This window comes from Aquarana catesbeiana, linkage group LG04 (genome assembly GCF_042186555.1).
Source record: "Aquarana catesbeiana isolate 2022-GZ linkage group LG04, ASM4218655v1, whole genome shotgun sequence".
Classification (NCBI taxonomy): Eukaryota; Metazoa; Chordata; class Amphibia; order Anura; family Ranidae; genus Aquarana; species Aquarana catesbeiana.
In genome coordinates this window covers 130,508,358-130,527,242 of record NC_133327.1, presented here as the reverse complement: position 1 = coordinate 130,527,242, position 18,885 = coordinate 130,508,358, and the positions used below count along the sequence as shown (strand labels likewise).

Here is an 18,885-nt window from a genome sequence, read left to right as displayed (position 1 = left end):
CGGACTCGGCCCAGTGTCACTGAATTTGATTGACAGCAGCGGGAGCAAATAGCTGCACTGCTATCAATCAATCCAATCAAGAGCCGAGAACCCTGGGCAGAGAGATAGAGCGCGTCTCCACCAAAGGAACGAATGGGCTCAGGTGAGTAAAACGGGGGGCTAGTCAGTGTCAGAAGTTTTAGGATGCATTAAGGTGAAAAACACGAGGGTTTACAACCCCTTTAAGTGCAGGGATCTTGTGGTACCTGCAAGTCCTTGTTAATCTGTAAATCATTTCCTATATCCCTTTTGATCCCCCTTGGATCATTGGATCATAGGCTCAGGCTGCACATGGAGCTTTGACCAAGTCAAGATTAGGCCACACACGCCCAAATTCTCTTGTCGTGTCATTCAACTATATTGGTTGCCAGAAGCTGAGTGGGCAGTAAGAAGATTGTTAGAAGAACATGCAGCATTCATCAGCAGAAGTCTTCTGTTGATGAATGATGTAGACTTCAAAACAATAATTTCAGAAAACAGTCTGAGATTTTGTTACACCACCTCTCCCCCACCAAACAGGCACTTTTTAATACATATTGTTTGACCCCAACATACAATGGCTTAGGATGGGGGGGCCTGTGTATGGTCTGGCCTGAATACAAAAACAGCAGCAGTAACATTGCCAAGGCACTGCAGCTGCAGTTGGTAATTCAGACACACTCATGGCCTTCTTTGATTGCACTGAAGTGCAGAAAGCCATGGCAGCTATTTAGAATCCATCTTGCACTTAACCAACTTCTAAAGAGTGAACTTATATTGGTTCCTTTGGGTTACTGCCCTGAAGAAATTGACCTTTTTGATTATGGCAATACAAGCACAGGTGATGATATAAATAAATTCAGGTGCAGAGAAGTAAAGGCAGAGGGCAGTACATACAGTGATCCAGGCAGGCAGAGGGCAGGATAATTATTAAGTACAGGTTGGATGTGTGAAACGCGTTTATGTGACTAAATATGTGGTCTCCCTGGTGTACCCTGGTGATTTTCAATAAAGGCACTTTGTTTTGGAACCTTTGGATGTGCCGCCATTCTTCTTTTTCCAAGTATCCTATGGAGGCGAGCCGGGGCTAGCACTCCTACTTGGTTCCATTTGGGTCATTGCACACACCTGGAGTGGCAGATTCCTTCTTCCTTGAGAGGGCAGGATACACAGAGATCCAGACAGACAGCAGGGCACACTGATCTAGACAGGCAGCGTGCAGGATATAAAGAGATACTGGCAGGTGGGCTGAAGGACACACAGAGATCCAGGTAGGCAGACAGCAAGACACACAGTGATCTAGGCAGACGTAAAGCAGGACTCACAATAATACAGGAAAGCAGAAGACAGGACACATGGTGACCCAGGCAGATGAAAGGAAGGTCACAATGATACAGGCAGGCAAAGGGAAGAACACAGTGATCTTGGCAGTTAGAGGGCAGGGTAGTGGTCACCAAGCCAGCTTGTTCCCAAGTAGAGAGCAACCCACATAAGCAGCTTTCAAGTAATGAGGAGACACAATATAGAGCCTACAAATGATTGCCAGTGCCACCAATGTGTGCTCAGCAGGATCAATTCTGTTTTCCTCTCCTGTTAAGCCAGTGCCAGAGGCATCTGCAGTGTACTTCTACCCCTCTCCATAATAGACACAAAATTTTCTCATGATGCAGTCACTCATGTTTTTGAACCACGTAGCCAGCAGGAATGAATATGGACTGCCAGATTATGCTTGCACATTCAATTGCTCTCTGACAGCCTTAAAATCGCTTCCACTGAATCTTCTAGACAAATACAAGCAATATCTTTATGTTCACTCCATTGTTTTTGTTTTGTTTTTTGCTCCAATTTTCATTAGCCATTTTCAATAGGTTTGCATAGGCCAACATACAAAAACCACTTAAATTTCGACTTTCATTATTTATCTGCCAATGCAGTTTGGACAGATGGTATCGATACTTAAAATAAGGCCCATTGAGTTTTAATAATTCCAAACTAATATTAATACAAGGTGATGGTGTTTGATATCGCAAAAATGATTAGGTACCTGCAGCAGCAGCTCCTGGAGCTGAGCAGTCTTTTGTTTGATGCGTTCTATTCGCCTTTGTTTCTCCATCTGAAATTCCAGAGGATAAAATGATCAGTGTAAATGATAACAACTGAATCCACTCAATCAGGACAATGTAAACCTTTCAAACAAATCTGTTGGGTGATCACCTCTATTGGTTTACTTAAACTCAGAAAGACAGAAAGTCCTTTTTATAGAATTAGAGAGCAATTCCAATAAGCAGATGCGTCAAGAAGAGTGTAAAAAGTTAATTGCCTTTACTTATATGCTTATGTCTGACTAAATAGTAAAGTGGAATTTTCAGGGGGTGGCATGCCCCAATCTTCCTACTACATTGTATTCATTAGTTAAACAAGAAGTGTTTACCCCTCATTAAGGCCATGGCACGCATTCAGGCTGCAAACCAAAATACAGAGATCTTGCCTCAAGTGTTCCCAAAGTAAGAAACCATTTCTTAACTCTTTAACACCAACCAAACCTAAAATGAGAGTTTTAGGCAGGTTGAGCTTTCGATTTAGAGTAACATTGGTCCAAAGAGGTAGGAAAGGCTACAGAACAAAGGCACTTCTGTAGCATAACGAGAAAATAGAAACAGCATTGCTTATACTGTTCGAAACACAGAAAAAACATCAAAAAACGGAGTTCCACCCATTTAAAAGTCAGCAGCTACAAAAAGTGTACCTGCTGAGTTTTAATAAACAGACACTCACCTGTCCAATGGTCCAGCAATGTGGCCGCTTGAAGCCTCCGTTCTCTCCCCCTCCTCTCTGCGGCCCCGGCACTGCAATTGAGTGTGCCCGGCTGTGGCTTCACTGAATGGCCGGGCAATCTTTTGGGACCTGTGACATGTCCCAGAAGACTGCAGGGAGGGGGAGAGGTGAACTTCCGCCCAGGAAGTACCTGCTCCCCCCCCCCCCCCCCCCAATAAAATGACATGCCAAATGTGGCAGTGCTCAATTTTTTGGGGTAAAACTTTGCTTTAAAAAAGTCTCCTCCCCTATTCTCTTACGTATCCTGCCTAACTTGTAAAAATAAAGAAGTGTGTAGTTACCGATTTTTAATCTGATCCGGTCACGTGAACCCACAGCTCCAACTCTGTGTCAGTGAGTGGCTGCTGAGTGGGAGCTGGAGCTGCAGAATCACGCGACTGGACCGGAGCAGATTAAAAATGTGTAAGCGTGCACATCTTTTTTTACAGAGGTTAGGCAGGATAGGAATGAGGAGTGGGGGAGCGAACATTTTTAGGAATAGTGGCTTTTATACCACTTTAATACAACTTAATATTACTATTCACTTTAACTTCATTAGAGCTTTGATACAGAATGATAATGAATAAAAACTGGATCCAATACCCTGAAGTCAGATTTGAGTTTGACGCTTTTTAATGGCACACCAGGGATAGTTCTACAACTACCACACGGTTTCTGTAATGTAAAAAAATTTAGACAAAGATGAATCGTTTCAGAACTTTTCCACCTTTGATGTGACTTATAAACTGTACAACTCAATTTAAAAACAAACTGAAATATTTTTTGGGGGGGGGGGGGGGGGGGGGAGTAAAAATTAAAAACTAAAATAATGTGCTTGCATAAGTGTGCACATCCTCTTATAACTGGGGATGTAGCTGTGTCCAGAATTAGGCAATCACATTCAAACTCATGTTAAATAATAGGAGTCAGTACACACTGCCATCATTTAAAGTGTCTCTGATTAACCCCAAATAAAGTTCAGCTGTTCTAGTAGGTCTTTCCTGAAATTTTCTTAGTTGCATCCTACAGCAAAAGCCTTGGTCCGCAGAGAGCTTCCAAAGCATCAGAGGGATCTCATTGTTAAAATGTATCAGTCAGGTGAAGGGTACAAAAGAATTTCCAAGGCATTAGATATACCATGGAACACATTGAAGACAGTCATCATCAAGTGGAGAAAATATGGCACAATAGTGACATTACCAAGAACTGGATGTCCCACCAAAATTATTGAAAAGAGAAGAAAACTGGTCAGGGCAGCTGCCAAGAGGCCTACAACAACATTAAAAGGAGCTGCAGGAATATCTGGCAAATAATGGCTGTGTGGTACATGTGACAACAATCTCCCGTATTCTTCATATGTCTGGACTATGGGGTGGCAAGAAGGAAGACTTTTCTTAAGGAGAAAAACATCCAAGCCAGGCTAAATTTTGCAAAAACACATCTGTCTCCCAAAAGCATGTGGGAAAATGTGTTCTGGTCTGATGAAACCAAGGTTGAACTTTTTGGCCATAATTCCAAAAGATAGGTTTGGTGCAAGAACAACACTGCACATCACAAAAAGAACACCATACCCACAGTGAAGCATGGTAGTGGCAGCATCATCATTCTTTGGGGCTGATTTTCTTCAGCTGGAACAGGGGCCTTAGTCAAGGTAGAGGGAATTATGAACAGTTCCAAATACCAGTGAATATTGGCACAAAACCTTCAAGCATCTGCTAGATAGAAAGCTGAACATGAAGAGGAACTTAATCTTTCAGCATGACAACGACCCAAAACACATCCAAATCAACAAAGAAATGGCTTCACCAGAAGATTAAAGTTTTGGAATGGCCCAGCCAGAGCCCAGACCTGAATCAGATTCAAAATCTGTGGGGTGATCTAAAGAGGGCTGTGCACATGAGATGCCCTCGCAATCTGACAGATTTGGAGTGTTTTTGCAAAGAAGAGTGGGCAAATACTGCCAAGTCAAGATGTGCCACACTGATAGACTCATACCCAAAATAACCAAGTGATGTAATAAAATCAAAAGGTGCTTCAACAAAGTATAAGTTTAAGGGTTTGCACGCTTATGCAACCATATTATTTTAGTTTTTTATTTTTACTTCCCTCCACCTAAAATATTTCAGTTTGTTGTTCAACTGAGTTGTACAGTTTATAATTCTCATTAAACGGTGGGAAAAGTTCTGAAATGATTTATCTTTGCCTCATTTTTTACATCACAGAAACCTGACATTTTAACAGGGGTGTGTAAACTTTTTATATCCACTGTAGGTATTAATAGGGGCTACAAAACAAAATTTCACAATTTCCTGAGATGGTTATGAGTCCTTTAGGTGATGGGGACCTTTTACTAGATGACGCCACTCCGAACAGATAGGGGCGTGTCATCTAAACTCAAGATCCCCCCTAAAAATAGCTTGCAAAACTCTGACATCTTCTATCCAGATCCAACGTTATAAAGGATATTTTACTTATATTAATGTCCCTTTTATTGTGAACAAAAACACCTTTATAAAATATTAGTTCTTGGACCTTGCTTTTATAGGATTTAATCATTTTAAAACAAAAAAAAAAAACAGCATAATCCTGTATGAGTTATTGCAAACAAGTGACCAGGGCACTTGGACCATCAATTCTAAAAGTTTATTTATTAACCATTAGCTAAAACTTACATGAATGTCTTGGCGGCCGTGGCTTGAGGATCAACTTCTCTGGTGGATTTCACCCTTGGCTTTTAGCCTCCCATCCTGGTGTGTTGGTCATAGAGATCTCGGCTGCTCCTGGTGTCCAGTGCTTTTTTTGTCCATAATCTGTGGGCTTCTACGTTCCATTTTTGCCTTGAACCAGGCTTTTTACCACACTGCAGTGGCGATGCGTGGGGGGTGCGAGTGGGCCTTGGCCCCGGGAGCAACATTTAGGGGGGTGAAATACCAGGCCAGTGTATGTCACTCCTGGCTCTGCGCTCCTAATTTGCTATTTCCTTTGTCCCTGCTCTCCGGCTGCCATGTTCAGTCTCAGGCTGCGCCGTGAGTGGGCGAATGGGGTCATATGCGGCTTTACTCTTCCACCTCTGGCTCGGCGCTAATGTCATTGTAGCGCGCCGGACACCTTCGGCTCAGCTCTGCTCCCCTGGTCCTTGGCTGGCATCCTCCCTTTCCATCGGCAAGGCTCCTTTTGGCAGACCCCTTGGACCCCCAGCTTTGCCTATGCCGGCCCCACGTCCTCCTGCAAACTGCGGTACCACCATCCTCTGGACGTAGCCGCGTCTCTGCCCAGATATGGTTTCCATCCTCCCCAGCATGGTCACTGGTGCCCTTCCATGCTCCACCAGCGAGCCTTCAGGGTGTTGTTATCCCCTCCATGCCTGTAGGCTTCCAGTGGTATCGGTGGCTTTATTCATTGGCTTTTTAGTGTAGCGTAGTGGACAGTGGAGTGTCAGTGTAGAGTAGTGGTCAGTGGAGTGATCAGTGGAAGTGTGGTGGACAGTGTAGAGTAGTGGCCAGGCCAGTGTAGTGTAGGACAGTGTAGAGTAGTGATCAGTGTAGTGTAGTGGACAGTGGCGTGGTCAGTGTAGTATAGTGGACAGTGGAGTGGTCAGTGGAGTGTGGTGGACAGTGGAGTGGTCAGTGTAGTGTGGTGGACAGTGGAGTGGTCAGTGTAGTGTGGTGGACAGTGGAGTGGTCAGTGTAGTGTGGTGGACAGTGGAGTGGTCAGTGTAGTGGTCAGTGTAGTGTGGTGGACAGTGGAGTGGTCAGTGTAGTGTGGTGGACAGTGGAGTGGTCAGTGTAGTGTGGTGGACAGTGGAGTGGTCAGTGCAGAGTGGTGGACAGTGGAGTGGTCAGTGTACTGGTCAGGTAGGTCAATGTAGTGGTCAGTATAGCAATCCGGTTGGTCAGTGTAGTGGTCAGCATAGGAATCGGGTAGGTCAGTGCTGTGGTCAGTATAGGAATCATGTAGGTCAGTGTAAAGGTTAGTGTAGTGGTCAGTGTAGAGGTTAGTGTAGTGGTCAGTGTAGGAATTGGGCAGCTCAGTGTAGAGGTCAGTGTTGGAATCAGGTAGGTCAGTGTAGCAGAGGTCAGCTTAAGGGTCAGTTTAGTGGTCGGGTAGGTCAGTGTAGTTGTCAGGTAGGTCAGTGTAGTTGTCAGGTAGGTCAGTGTAGTTGTCAGGTAGGTCAGTGTAGTGGTCAGGTAGGTCAGTGTAGGAATCAGGTAGGTCAGTGTAGGAATCAGGTAGGTCAGTGTAGGAATCAGGTAGGTCAGTGTAGGAATCAGGTAGGTCAGTGTAGTGGTCAGGTAGGTCAGTGTAGTAATCAGGTAGGTTAGTGTAGTGGTCAGGTAGGTTAGTGTAGTGGTCAGGTAGGTCAGTGTAGGAATCAGGTAGGTTAGTGTAGTGGTCAGTGTAATCAGGCTGGTAAGTACTATTGTAGGAAGTTAAGGGGGCTTAGGGAGAGCTAAAAGACTGCAGGTTAGGGGCCGCAAATTACTTTGCCTTGCCACGGGCGCTGACAACCCACGCTACGCCACTGCCACACTGGCTGTCAGGCGATTTGCCTGCATGCATCCTGCTTCAGCTCATCACCACCCAGCCCACTGTCTCCCCCTGATCTGTGCTGTGACAGTTTGTGGATTCCCCCTCACCTCCTCCACTATGTTCCAAGACATTCATGTAAGTTTTAGCTAATGCTTATTAAATAAACTTTCAGAATTCATGGTCCAGCGCATTGGTTACTTGTTTGCAATTCTCCATGGATCTTCCTTTGATCTTTTATATCAAGAGCTGTGGGAATCATACACTGGAACTTGTGTTTTCCATTTATAAGAAACTCCATGACAGTTGCTAATCCTCTGCAACCTTTAGAGTTGACAGTTGCTCATTCCTCGCAACCTTTTTTGCAGCCACTTCGTATGCATGAATAATTCCTTCCAGCAGTCCATTGTGAGGGCTTGATTTAGTGTCTAACGGCACTTTTGTTTTCTGTATGATTTATTGTTACTGGAGCAAAAAATATATACAGTACAAGAACATTTATTATAAGACTATTATAGAGAGGCTACTAGTTACTGTCCGCATCATTTAGAAATATATACAATTCTAGTGGATAAAGTAAATCCTGTAAGACTGCAGTATCCTTACATAATGCAGAGTGTGGAAATAGCACAGGATAATGCAGAGCATGTAACACTGTCGCTCCTGCAATAAGACACGGTAGGCTGAAGCACACTAGTAATGAGCTGCTGAGTCAGCTGCTCCCCACAGTTGGGTACCAGGACTCACTACATCTAAGCCAGGCCTCAAACACAACACTGCACTGAAATGCTGGTTTACAGGCATACACAAGGAAATGTCCTGAGATTGTGAATACCCTACAGGCCATCATCATCACAAGGCTGTTTTGGCAAACATTTGTCGTTATATCCAGAAGTCATTTCATTTTTGGAAAAACATATATGCATGCAATATCCAGAAACGATCACCTCTCTCCTTGTTCTTCAATATTATTTCTTCAGTGGGACTCCATGGTGGGGTCCTTCAAGATCTCAATACAGAACTGTAAAGGTTCTGGTACAGCTAAGGGTGCTTGAAGTTGTCCCAGTTCTCACAACCTGCTAAATGGTTGCTTAAAGGACCCTGTCACTATTCCAAAGTTCTTGAACAAGGTCATACATGTAAAAAGAAGAGGATGAATACTTTCCTCTCCTGCCATCCACAACACAGAGAAGCTCCTTTTTTTGAGATATCAATCCCCAAACTCTGCTGAAAAATGGAACATGCAGAAGAGTCTCTCTTTTCTTTCACAGCTCCCATTGGTTCCTCCTGCTGACTTTCACACCATTATAGGAGACAGCAGTAGTGGCATGGAGGAAAAAGGAGAAAGCTGTGGGGGACAGAGAGATGGGCGCTTCAAGATTCCCAGAGGAATTTCTCATGAGCAGAGTGTTGTCTGGCTGTTTAGGCACAGGAGAGGTAAGTATTTACACTCTTCTTTTACAGATAGAACTTTGCTTGAGAACGTTAGTATAGTGACAGGGCTGCTTTATAGCTGAAGTTCATAGTCATATATAGTGCATGCATTGTTGTAGGATAAGATTATGAAAGTCATGAGAGGAGAGAAGTAGGTTTTATTGATAGAACATTACCTCCAGATTCTCACATTCCTGAACGGAGTTTGACGGCAGACCAATCCACTTAATTTCTTTTTTCTCCTTAGAGATAATATTCATGGCCATTAGTACATTAAGAGCATCATAAACTCTTCTTCGGATATTCTTCTGATCGTAAGCCTGAGACGTAAACAAACAATTTCTAATAAGTAACTCATTATTGCTTGGAAGGCTAATTTCAATGCAAATGAGTTATCATTCAATATCATACTATGAAATCTCCTGTGACATACATGGCAGCCATATGAGGTAGAGTATGTCAGCTGGAAGACAGTACTCAACACTGCTACATAGCAAAGAGTACTTTAATAAAACCGGTTTCTAATATATTAAAAAAAAAACAGACCTCTTAGCTGCAAATTTAAATCGTTTGTTAACCCAACAAAAAAAACCCTATTCCCTTAAAGCATGTTATACGTGCCTCTGTCATCTGCAGCCCTGCTATGTCCTTCTCTGTCCTCTCTTCTGTCCAATCTCCCCTCCCTGCCTGTCTGCTCCTGTCAGACGACAGCCCCCTCCGCTCCTGCTGCTCTCATAATATAAAATGCTTCCACCCCCTCTGTAATTTAACAATAAGTGCCCCTGTGCCTGTGTTATATAAAAAATATGCTTATTTGTATCTATAACACAGTGGCTCCTGGCGATCACATGACTCCTCGGCTCTCTCTCTCCCCTTTCGGCTGATGTCAGGGGCAGTGCTCAGCCCCGCCCACTGGAGCTGTCAGCCGGGCAGAGGAGCCACCTGATTGCCAGGAGCCGCTGTGATATAGGTACAGATCTGCATCATTTTTTATATAACACAGGCACAGGGGCACTTATTGTTATATTACAGAGGGGATGGGAGCTTTTTATAGAAGTGAGTTAACAACCACTTTAAATAAGAACTCAGAAAAACAATTTTGGGGCTTTGCCCGCACTGCATAGGTAAGCTGCTCATTTTTTGCCTAGGGGTGAGGAGGACGGAGATGTACTTACCTAATCCACTGATCCTCCAAATGCAAGACCGGTTCCTGCCACTCCTGCTCGTGTGTGGACTGTTCCTGATGTTATCACGCCTATAGACTGGCTCTGGACGTGAGGACAACAGGAACAGTCCACCACTGGATGTGGGGGGAGTGCTGTTTTCCAGAGGATCGAAGGATTGGGTAACTATAGCCTTTCCATGCACCCCTAGACAAGCAGTTAATCCATGTAGTGCAGACACAGCCCAACTGCATGGGAGAAGAAAAAATTTCCCTGGCGTTCTTTAAGAAGCAAAAGTTTTCTTCCACATACCTTGTGATTCTGCCAACACAGAGACATATACATTACAACAACAAACTGAGAACAAGTTTACCTGGAGTTTGAACCATCCTACTTCAATCTACAGCAACACTCGCAGAGATCGAGACTATGTTAGTGTACTAATTCAAGAAAAAAGATGTGCAATAAAATTTCCCTAGCACTTGTCTTATTTTGCCTTTACCACCTTCACCGTCCTTTGCTAGTTATGAACCCATGAGCAGCTGCCATTTTTCTCCTTTTGTTGGAAGCCAAGGACACAATGGTCATCACCCAAATAAGCTATCAGGGAACTTCTTTCATAACGTTTTTTCATTGTGCTAACGTGTGACCAAGAATTGGAACAACTATTTTGTTGGCTTCAGAACTTAAATATGAACTGCTATATGTGCTGAAAAAGACTAAACATTGCAAGTTTTGTACAGATAAATTAGAATTTGAAGTCACACAGTCAAAATACAAATGTATCATAACATTAATTGTCAATGCTTGTTAGGCATACAATAAGGGCAGATAAACAGCAAGATAACACAGATTCCACTCACCGAATCAGTGGGCAGGTGACCTGTAGTATTGGTAAATTCAGCCACCAACTCATCAGCCACCTCATTGTACGACGTAGTGCCTTTGGTTTGAACCTTTTCACAAACCTTCATAGAGAAATGGCGAAGACCCTTTCCACTCTTCTCTCCTCTTTTGCTCCTCTTGCTTTAGTTTGTAAAACGAAAAAGACATAATTTAGTCTTGCAAATGAATATTATGGTTGAACATTGTTATTACAGAATACATAAAATCTGGGGTGTTACGTAAAAAATCATGTAAAAACTGGAAGGCCGATCAAGTGCATCAACTATTTCACACTCTTTAAAACCTAGGATCAACTTCTAATACTCACAAAATGTGAAGGTAAAACACTGATACTTTGCATTTTCGTGATATCTTTTGGACCACCTCTTCCTCTAAACATAAACAACTGGGTAATATGACTGTTTCTGACATCAGATCACCGCACTTTTGTATAAACCTATCCTAACCTACATAAAGAATTTATTCCATATACTACAACACGAGGCATTGTCGGCGGGTGGCGCCACGGTTTAGTGCCATTACGATCGCACACACCTGTGTTGGCGGCGTGGTGCGCCGCCGGCCCAGGGGGGGCCATTCAGGGAGCGTCATAGACGGATTACCACAGGTGAAGCACATTTACCACACCCTTCCTCTTATGCTGGCCCCTATATAAACTTGGCAGTCTAATATGGTCCTGGCTTCATTTTGGAGACATAGGACATCATTGCATCTGTGACACTCTCTAGGTAAGATCCCTGGGCCAGATTACTTTGTGACATCTATGTACAATGATGGGGTATTTTTTCCTCTTTTTGAAACATTAATGCTTGGATATTCTTCCCGGCATTATACAAATGAACACCATATTTGATTTTTTGGTCCCTGGTTCATTGCGATTTATTGATCTAGCCAGCCCCCCCCCCCATATCAGGGGCAACAACTTTGAAGTATGAGAGGTCTCTATGGCTCCATCCACGGCGGAGTTGTATTTCAACATTAATGGCCATTTTCAGTTGATGTGGGTCTGTGAAAGAACTTTTGCTTTGCAAAAATCTACAAAATCTAAAGCGATAAGTATGTGTATTTAGATATATTGGTCAACTATAATGAGTGTTCCTTCACTATGTGCTTAGCCTCTTTTGTGCATAAGTATATTACATTATTTTCCTATTTTTGATCACTTTGTTTCACATTCAGATCTGTGCTGGTCTCATCTGTGAGTGCTCTGGGTCACCTTTTGGGAGGTGATTTCCAGATACGGGAGGGCTCTACTTGGACATGATTTATTCCCATCCTGCTCTGGCTTGTCTGACGCCTTCTCAGGCATTTGTTTTCTTCTTCTATGTTGAGCCTAGGATCTCCATTTTTTTACACACTTACACATGAGGTCAGTATTGATACCAATATTTATGTCTTTCTGCGTTATGTCCATTTACAATGACTTAGCCAATCAGTTCATTAGATATAGGATATTTTTGAATTCTAATGTGCAATTATGTCTATATTAACATTGTAGATTGTTTGCATTTACCTGGAAGTTCCCAGCCCATTCCTTTTCCCTGAAGAAGACCCTTACCTCACATGTTGAAACACTTTGGTTTTCACCTGTCTCCTTGACAGCTGGTTTGGGCCTCTTCCATTTATCCATTCTTGAACTATTTTTGTATATCATGTGTTTCAGTTTTATTCATGTTGTATGAATATGAATACATTTACTTTTTGTAATAAATTTGTACTGTTTTTTACATAATTTTAATTTTTTTGAGTGTTCGTGGTCCTTTAAATTCCCACTTTTGAGGAATTTTGTTTTTACGCAATTTTCTTTGTTCCATTTATCATGTGGCATGCTTGACTCAACAGAGATTCTCTGCATACACTTCTTCAATCCAGGTGATTAGAAGCCCTGCAATGTGGTAGTTTATGCATGACTGGTAGCTACACTCCTATTTAGCCTTTGTTTTCTACATAGTAAACTCCATATATCAGCCGATCATCTATTCTACAGCAATCAGCAAGATTTGAGAAAAGAGTGTGGGGTTAGAAGAGCAAAACAAAGCAAACAATTGTGCAAAAGGGAGGAATAAAGTAACTATAACTGAGAAAATAAAAAAAAACAATGTTTAACTCTATGAAGCAGGAAATGTTATAAAGCTGAACTGGACAAAATGTGAACCAATTGGGTTGGAAATGCCAAGATGACTGCCTGGAAAGAAGACACCCCAATGATGTGTCCATAACTCATGCTGCTGTATTATAGTAGGGATCGGCAACCTTTTCCACATTAAAAATGTGAATTTACAAGCATTAAATAACCACTGTAGACCCCAGATCAGTCCCAATTCCTGCTCCATCAGAAACAAAGGGGTTTTACACCACAACTGGTGGTTTCAATAGGAGAAGGAAGAGGTTAGGTGGCTTTGTTATGCAACAGCTTCTGAAGCCGCAGGCAGGAATACTCTGGGGCTGGGAGGAAGCCCTGCACTTGAACACTAGCAACCTCAGGCAGACCTCTGAAACATCATGGAGGTGGGTGGACTGTGGGCAGGCCAGGCTTTGTCAAGGACAGCTTAGTGAGCTGTCAATTACAGCCGCACTATATTTGTAGGGAACAGGGGCCCACCAAAGGATCCTGTGGGCCTGCATGCCTGCCATGGTTGTCACTGAAAATAGCATTGGCACCCATGCCTTAGGTTGCCCATCCCTGGTATATACAAAGTGGGTATATAAAGATTTCTGTCAACAATTTAATCCCATGTATTGGCAACAAACAGAAGTTTCACTGTTCAGTACAAAATCTTGGAAATGTTACAAAAGTGTTTTTTTTTATTTCCAGTTATTTTATGCTGCTGTGGATCCTTGATTTCTTTTTATAGGCAGCACATATGTAAAGAAGGTCTACACAGTGTTTAATGCATTATGTAATGAACAGGCTATACAAATATCGTGCTTGGCATGTAATAATTCCCTTTTTTGGATAAAATGGAAAAATCCGGTCACAGAAACAGTAGCTGAAGTCCTGGGTGTCCTTCCCAGAATGTACAGCAAGATGCTAAGTACAACTATATTCTGCAGTGTCTGAAATAAAAGGTGCTGCAGATGATAGAAACGCTTCCTGACAAGTGGTTGCCACAGTGGCCAGGCACTCTGCGAAAGCATCCAGAGGGATTAGTTCCAGATTCCTTGTTAGGAACAGCAGCAGGAAGTGAAAAGAACTGGAAGAGTCAGAACTCTGCCAGGGACCAACTAGTCTGAACTGCTCAGCATTTACTGCTTTCACATAGAGAGGGTTTTATAGCATCTGCTTACTTCCATTGTACACTAAATTGTACGATGTGTGCTCAATATTCACTCTGCATACACTAAACTTCCACAGAACTGTACATTTTGCTAGAAATACTATAATATGGGGTTAAATAACAAATAACAAACCCTATTTTCTATCCATCTGGTGGATCGGATGAAAACGGACAGGCGGTCCGTTTTCATCCGTTCTCCCATAGAGGAGAGCGGAGCTCTGACAGGTCCGTCTCTCCACGGTGAGCAGAGATGGACCTGTTATCCGCCTGCTCAGCAGGGATCAACGGAACGATCCCTGCTGAGCAAGCGGAGCCCGTACAAGGACAGCTCCGTGTGAAAGGGGTCGAACGCTCTGAGGCCTCAAACAAGCGAGCTGCCACCAGTTTGAAAACATGTCTTAAAGGGAAATTGTTGTAAGAGAATAATGGAGGCTGCCATTGCCAACTCCTCTAGTTTCCTGGTTGTCGTGCTCATGCTTTAGCTTTTATGCTGTCCAAGTCACCGTCCCAGAACAAATACTGAGATAAGGAATTCTGACACTCATCATTGAGCCCCATTCGGGCCTACCTGACAGGACCCCCCACTCGCCAGTCATGGAATTCCAGAATCTAGGTAATTGTGAGTCATGAATCATATGGTTTTCCATAGATTAGACCAGGGTCAGCCACCTTTTCCCATTAAGTTTCAATTTACAAGCATTAGACATCCGGTGTGCCAGTGAACAACAGCGCATTTTAACCATATAGTTTATTTTTTATTTTTGCACCCATAATTATACTGCTAATGGCACATTAGATTTATAAATCATTATGTTAACAGGTGAAACACAAAACACAAACGTATTTACCATTTATGTACACAGTAAGACCCCATTCACAACTGTGTGACTTTGGACATCAAAGTTGCATGACAAGTCGTACCCCATGTTTTCCAATGGTAAAGATTCAATGCATGCCAAGTCAGAATTTTTTTTTATCTTCATGCGTTCTATGCATGAAGATAAAAACACTTCTGTGTGCAGCAGCCCCCCTAATATTTACCCCATCTCTGTCCAGCGATGTCCACGAGTGTTTTGGCCGTGCAAGACTCTCCCTCCTGATTGGCTGAGACACAGCAGCGGCGCCATTGGCTCCCGTTGCTGTCAAAGTCAGTCAATCAGGAGAGAGAGGGGGCGGGCCAGGCCACAGCTCCCTGTCTGAATAGACACAGGGAGCTGCGTTTCGGCTCAGGTGCCCCCATAGCAAGCTTCTTGCTGTGGGGGCACTCAACAGGAGGAAGGAGCCAGGAGCAGCGAAGAGGGACCTGAGAAGAGGGGAATCTGGGCTGCTCTGTGCAAATCCACTGCAACAGAGGAGGTAAGTAAGACATGTTTGTTATTTTTATTGAAAAAAAACAAGACTTTAGTATCACTTTAAACCGGCCATTAACGGTGAAAATTTCTTTACTACAACCTTGGCTTGACTAGTCGCTAGCGATAACCGCATGTATGATTCAGCAGGCTAGTTGTACCAAAGTTGACCAATCAACTTGGTACATTCAGCCTACTCCATACATGGTTCGAGTTTCAGCCGGTTGAGATTCAAATTATCTATGGCAAGCCTTAGACTTCCTTTCAATGAGATTCCTATCCCTATCTTTCATGGCTTAGTTGTGCTACACCTGGCCTACAGGATGTTAATTTTAACTGCACGCACACTTCTGAACCAAATCTTGTAATGCAGCTTTGAGATGGACAAACACGGTGTGAAATAATCTGTTTGCACATGTATATGATTCCAAACGTAGAGATTAATGCAAAGGTCACTTTTTTCAAGCATACGAACTAGACACTATTTAGCAAACTTTACTACATTTATGATTTGATAAGTAATATCAAATCATTTTGTATACATGTGACTTTTGATCTTCTCGGTGCCACTGTAAATGGCCTTGCATGACCACCTGTGTATTAGGTTGCTGACCCTTTGATTATACAAATCTGCATAGGTGAATCAAAAAAATCTTTGTTTGTGAACTGATTTTCTTTACCTCTGGGCATGGGATAATTAGGAATAGTAGTTCAAAATCATTAGTCTTGCCAATTTACCCACGCTCCAAACCCAAACAGCCACTCAGCAGTCCAGAAATTGACTTTGTCCTACAAGATTTCAAAGAAACCCCAACATCCTAAAATCTCACACTTTGCTAAACCATCTCTCCAGACACCTCACACCCTCTTCATGTACTCAACTGGACCTCCAACACCACTCTTAGCAGATAAAAACTCTCAACACTCACCCTTCAGAGAAGTCAGCCTCTATGAACTCCCGGGAACGCTTCCTGTCCCTACAAAATAAGAGATAAAATGATGTTATTTTGCAAAACTACACAAATAGTGATTAATGCTCTGTCAAATGCTAATATTACAACTGGTGAAATGTAGGGATGTAGATCAATAGGAGCAGACGAGGCTAAGCTATCAGGTAGTGAATTAGGGGGAAAGGGTACAGAAATGAGTGTGGGGGATCACCCGTCAATATTTTGTTTTCTGTGCTAAAAAGGTTTCCGAGTACTCAGTCCAATATTTTTAGGCTCAGAGCAGTTTTCCCTACATCTAGCATTACACATAAAAATCCTTTAAAGTAGGCAATTCTCCCGATTAGTCATTCATTTGAGCATCTGCCTATTCCTTCTAACGTGAATGATTTTGAAGTTTGAAAACTAACTTTGTGAAGACCCTCACACCTTTGCTTCCTTGAATTCTGTGACACATATTCACTATGCCCTGTAAGTAGGCAATGCTGTGTCACACATTTCACCGAGCCTGTGTTTCGCCAGATTAGGCGACCCGTCAGAATGTGTAACAGAAGTGACGTTCCGTCGCCACCATCTTGCTACACCCCACACTCCTTCATAGTAAGGATACACAAAAAACGCACAAAGAACACACGCAGCAGTGTGTGCTATTTCAAGCGTCTAAACCCACAAAATACAGTACCACATTAGGAACAAAACATGCATCCAAAAGATATGAATTACCCGGGGATCCAGCTAGTTGTGTCTGTGATGTGGCTCTGAGTGACCATGGCTGAGGTAGCCGTAGAGAACGGTCTCCCTATGAGAAGATCTGCTCCGGCGTTCAGTCTCTGAGGAGTGCTTATAATCTAGAAAAGATAAGGAAAAACATTACAGTATTTATTCCAGCATGGTATTCATTTTATCTGGTCTCAATTTCCCCAGAATGAGTCCTTATGATTCTTAAAGGCCGCAGAGGTGGTTGTCACATCTTTAAAAAGGAAAAGGTTTGGGATTTTAAATGAAGTTTGTGACACATAGCTGGTAAAAGTGGTCAAATGCATGATGACATATTTATTCTTTTATATACATACATCATAATTCATAATATATATATATATATATATATATATATATATATATATATATATACACACATACATACACATACACACACACACGTCATGAACGCATTGCAGTATAAAGTATAATTGTTGTGGGCTGGCTTGTAATCCACATCATAAAATATATATTAAAATCATTAATGATTGCAGAAATTTCATAATAATCTAAGCTTTAAATGCATGATTATAATGCATCTAAAAAAACTTGACGTGTGTGCTTCATATCATTGTAGGGTCACCAGCAGCATAGACCCAGTGGTTTAATTATAGGAAGAAGGCGTTTGACAGTTTTTATATTACATAATAAGCCCACAGTAAAATTATTCTTGAAGAGTCAATCAACAACATGGAACTCTAGCCTAAATTTGTTTTTCAGCTTTAGGAATTAAGACGGTTTAATAAAGGTCAGGTTTTTGGCCATTGCCCAAGTCCCTATTATGAAGGCTTACTCCTTAGGCTCTGATTACTATCACCAGAACAGAAAGTAAAGAAAATCTAATATCTGACAGTTGTCGCCCAAACAGCAAGTAAGGACACAAGACCAGTGAAAACTATGAAAGGTCAGATTTCCTTTGTTTGGGGAGGTTTCATCTCACGTTCGTTGCCTATGGTTCTGTTGTGCCTCTGGATATGAAGAGCTGCATGATTAATCATTAAAAAAATCGTGATCTCGATTCAACCCCCCTCCTGATCTTAACACAGCATTTCTTCCATTGAGTGCAGAGTTCTCTGCTCACAGTGGACAGCTGTAAAAAAGAAAAACAAAAACAAAAAAAAGGGCAGCCTGCCAAGTTTCACAACATTATCAGCTAACTATAAACAAAGTATCTCTCAGTTCTTTGGATGAACTTCTGTCTGTAAATGAGGTCAGTTTAACCACTTAAAGTCTAAGCCTTTTTTCTGACACTTGTTGCTTACAAGTTAAAGTGGAACTTCAGACCCCTTTCACACTTGTGAGACTTCAAAGTTGCGATTTTACTGCGATTTCGTGGCCGCGATTTGGGATCAGTACTACTTTACAGGGTTGGGGTTTACAAATGCTTTGACCCTCAGCTTGTGCTTACAAAGTCGTACCGAAATCGTGTCTATATTATTCAGGTACAATTTGCATGCTACTTGAGGGTTTAGCATTGAGGTCTATGGACATCAACTCGCATAGAAGTTGGACCAAAGTAGTGCAGGGACTACTTTAAAGCCAATATGAATGGTAGTCATTGAAAATCATGGAGAATTACTTGTCATGCGATTTTGCAGAACAAAATCATGGGACAAGTCGTATAAGTGTGAAAGGGGCCTCAGTCATTTTTCATCTTTCCATCTATTAAATCTTTTGCCCTTATTCTTTT

General features: G+C 42.3%; 1 protein-coding gene across 6 annotated transcripts in view; it reads right to left on the bottom strand.

The window, feature by feature from the left end:
* Positions 1-18,885, bottom strand: part of TFDP2 (transcription factor Dp-2) — a 133,273-nt gene that overhangs the window by 24,896 nt on the left and 89,492 nt on the right. For all 6 annotated transcript variants that reach the window (XM_073625636.1, XM_073625632.1, XM_073625631.1 and 3 more), the window contains 5 exons: positions 17,160-17,284; positions 16,419-16,466; positions 10,820-10,982; positions 8,970-9,113; positions 2,063-2,131 (listed from right to left, as the gene is read on the bottom strand). In XM_073625636.1, the coding sequence (XP_073481737.1) occupies positions 2,063-2,131; positions 8,970-9,113; positions 10,820-10,982; positions 16,419-16,466; positions 17,160-17,284 (549 nt within the window). The remainder of the gene's footprint in view (positions 1-2,062; positions 2,132-8,969; positions 9,114-10,819; positions 10,983-16,418; positions 16,467-17,159; positions 17,285-18,885) is intronic.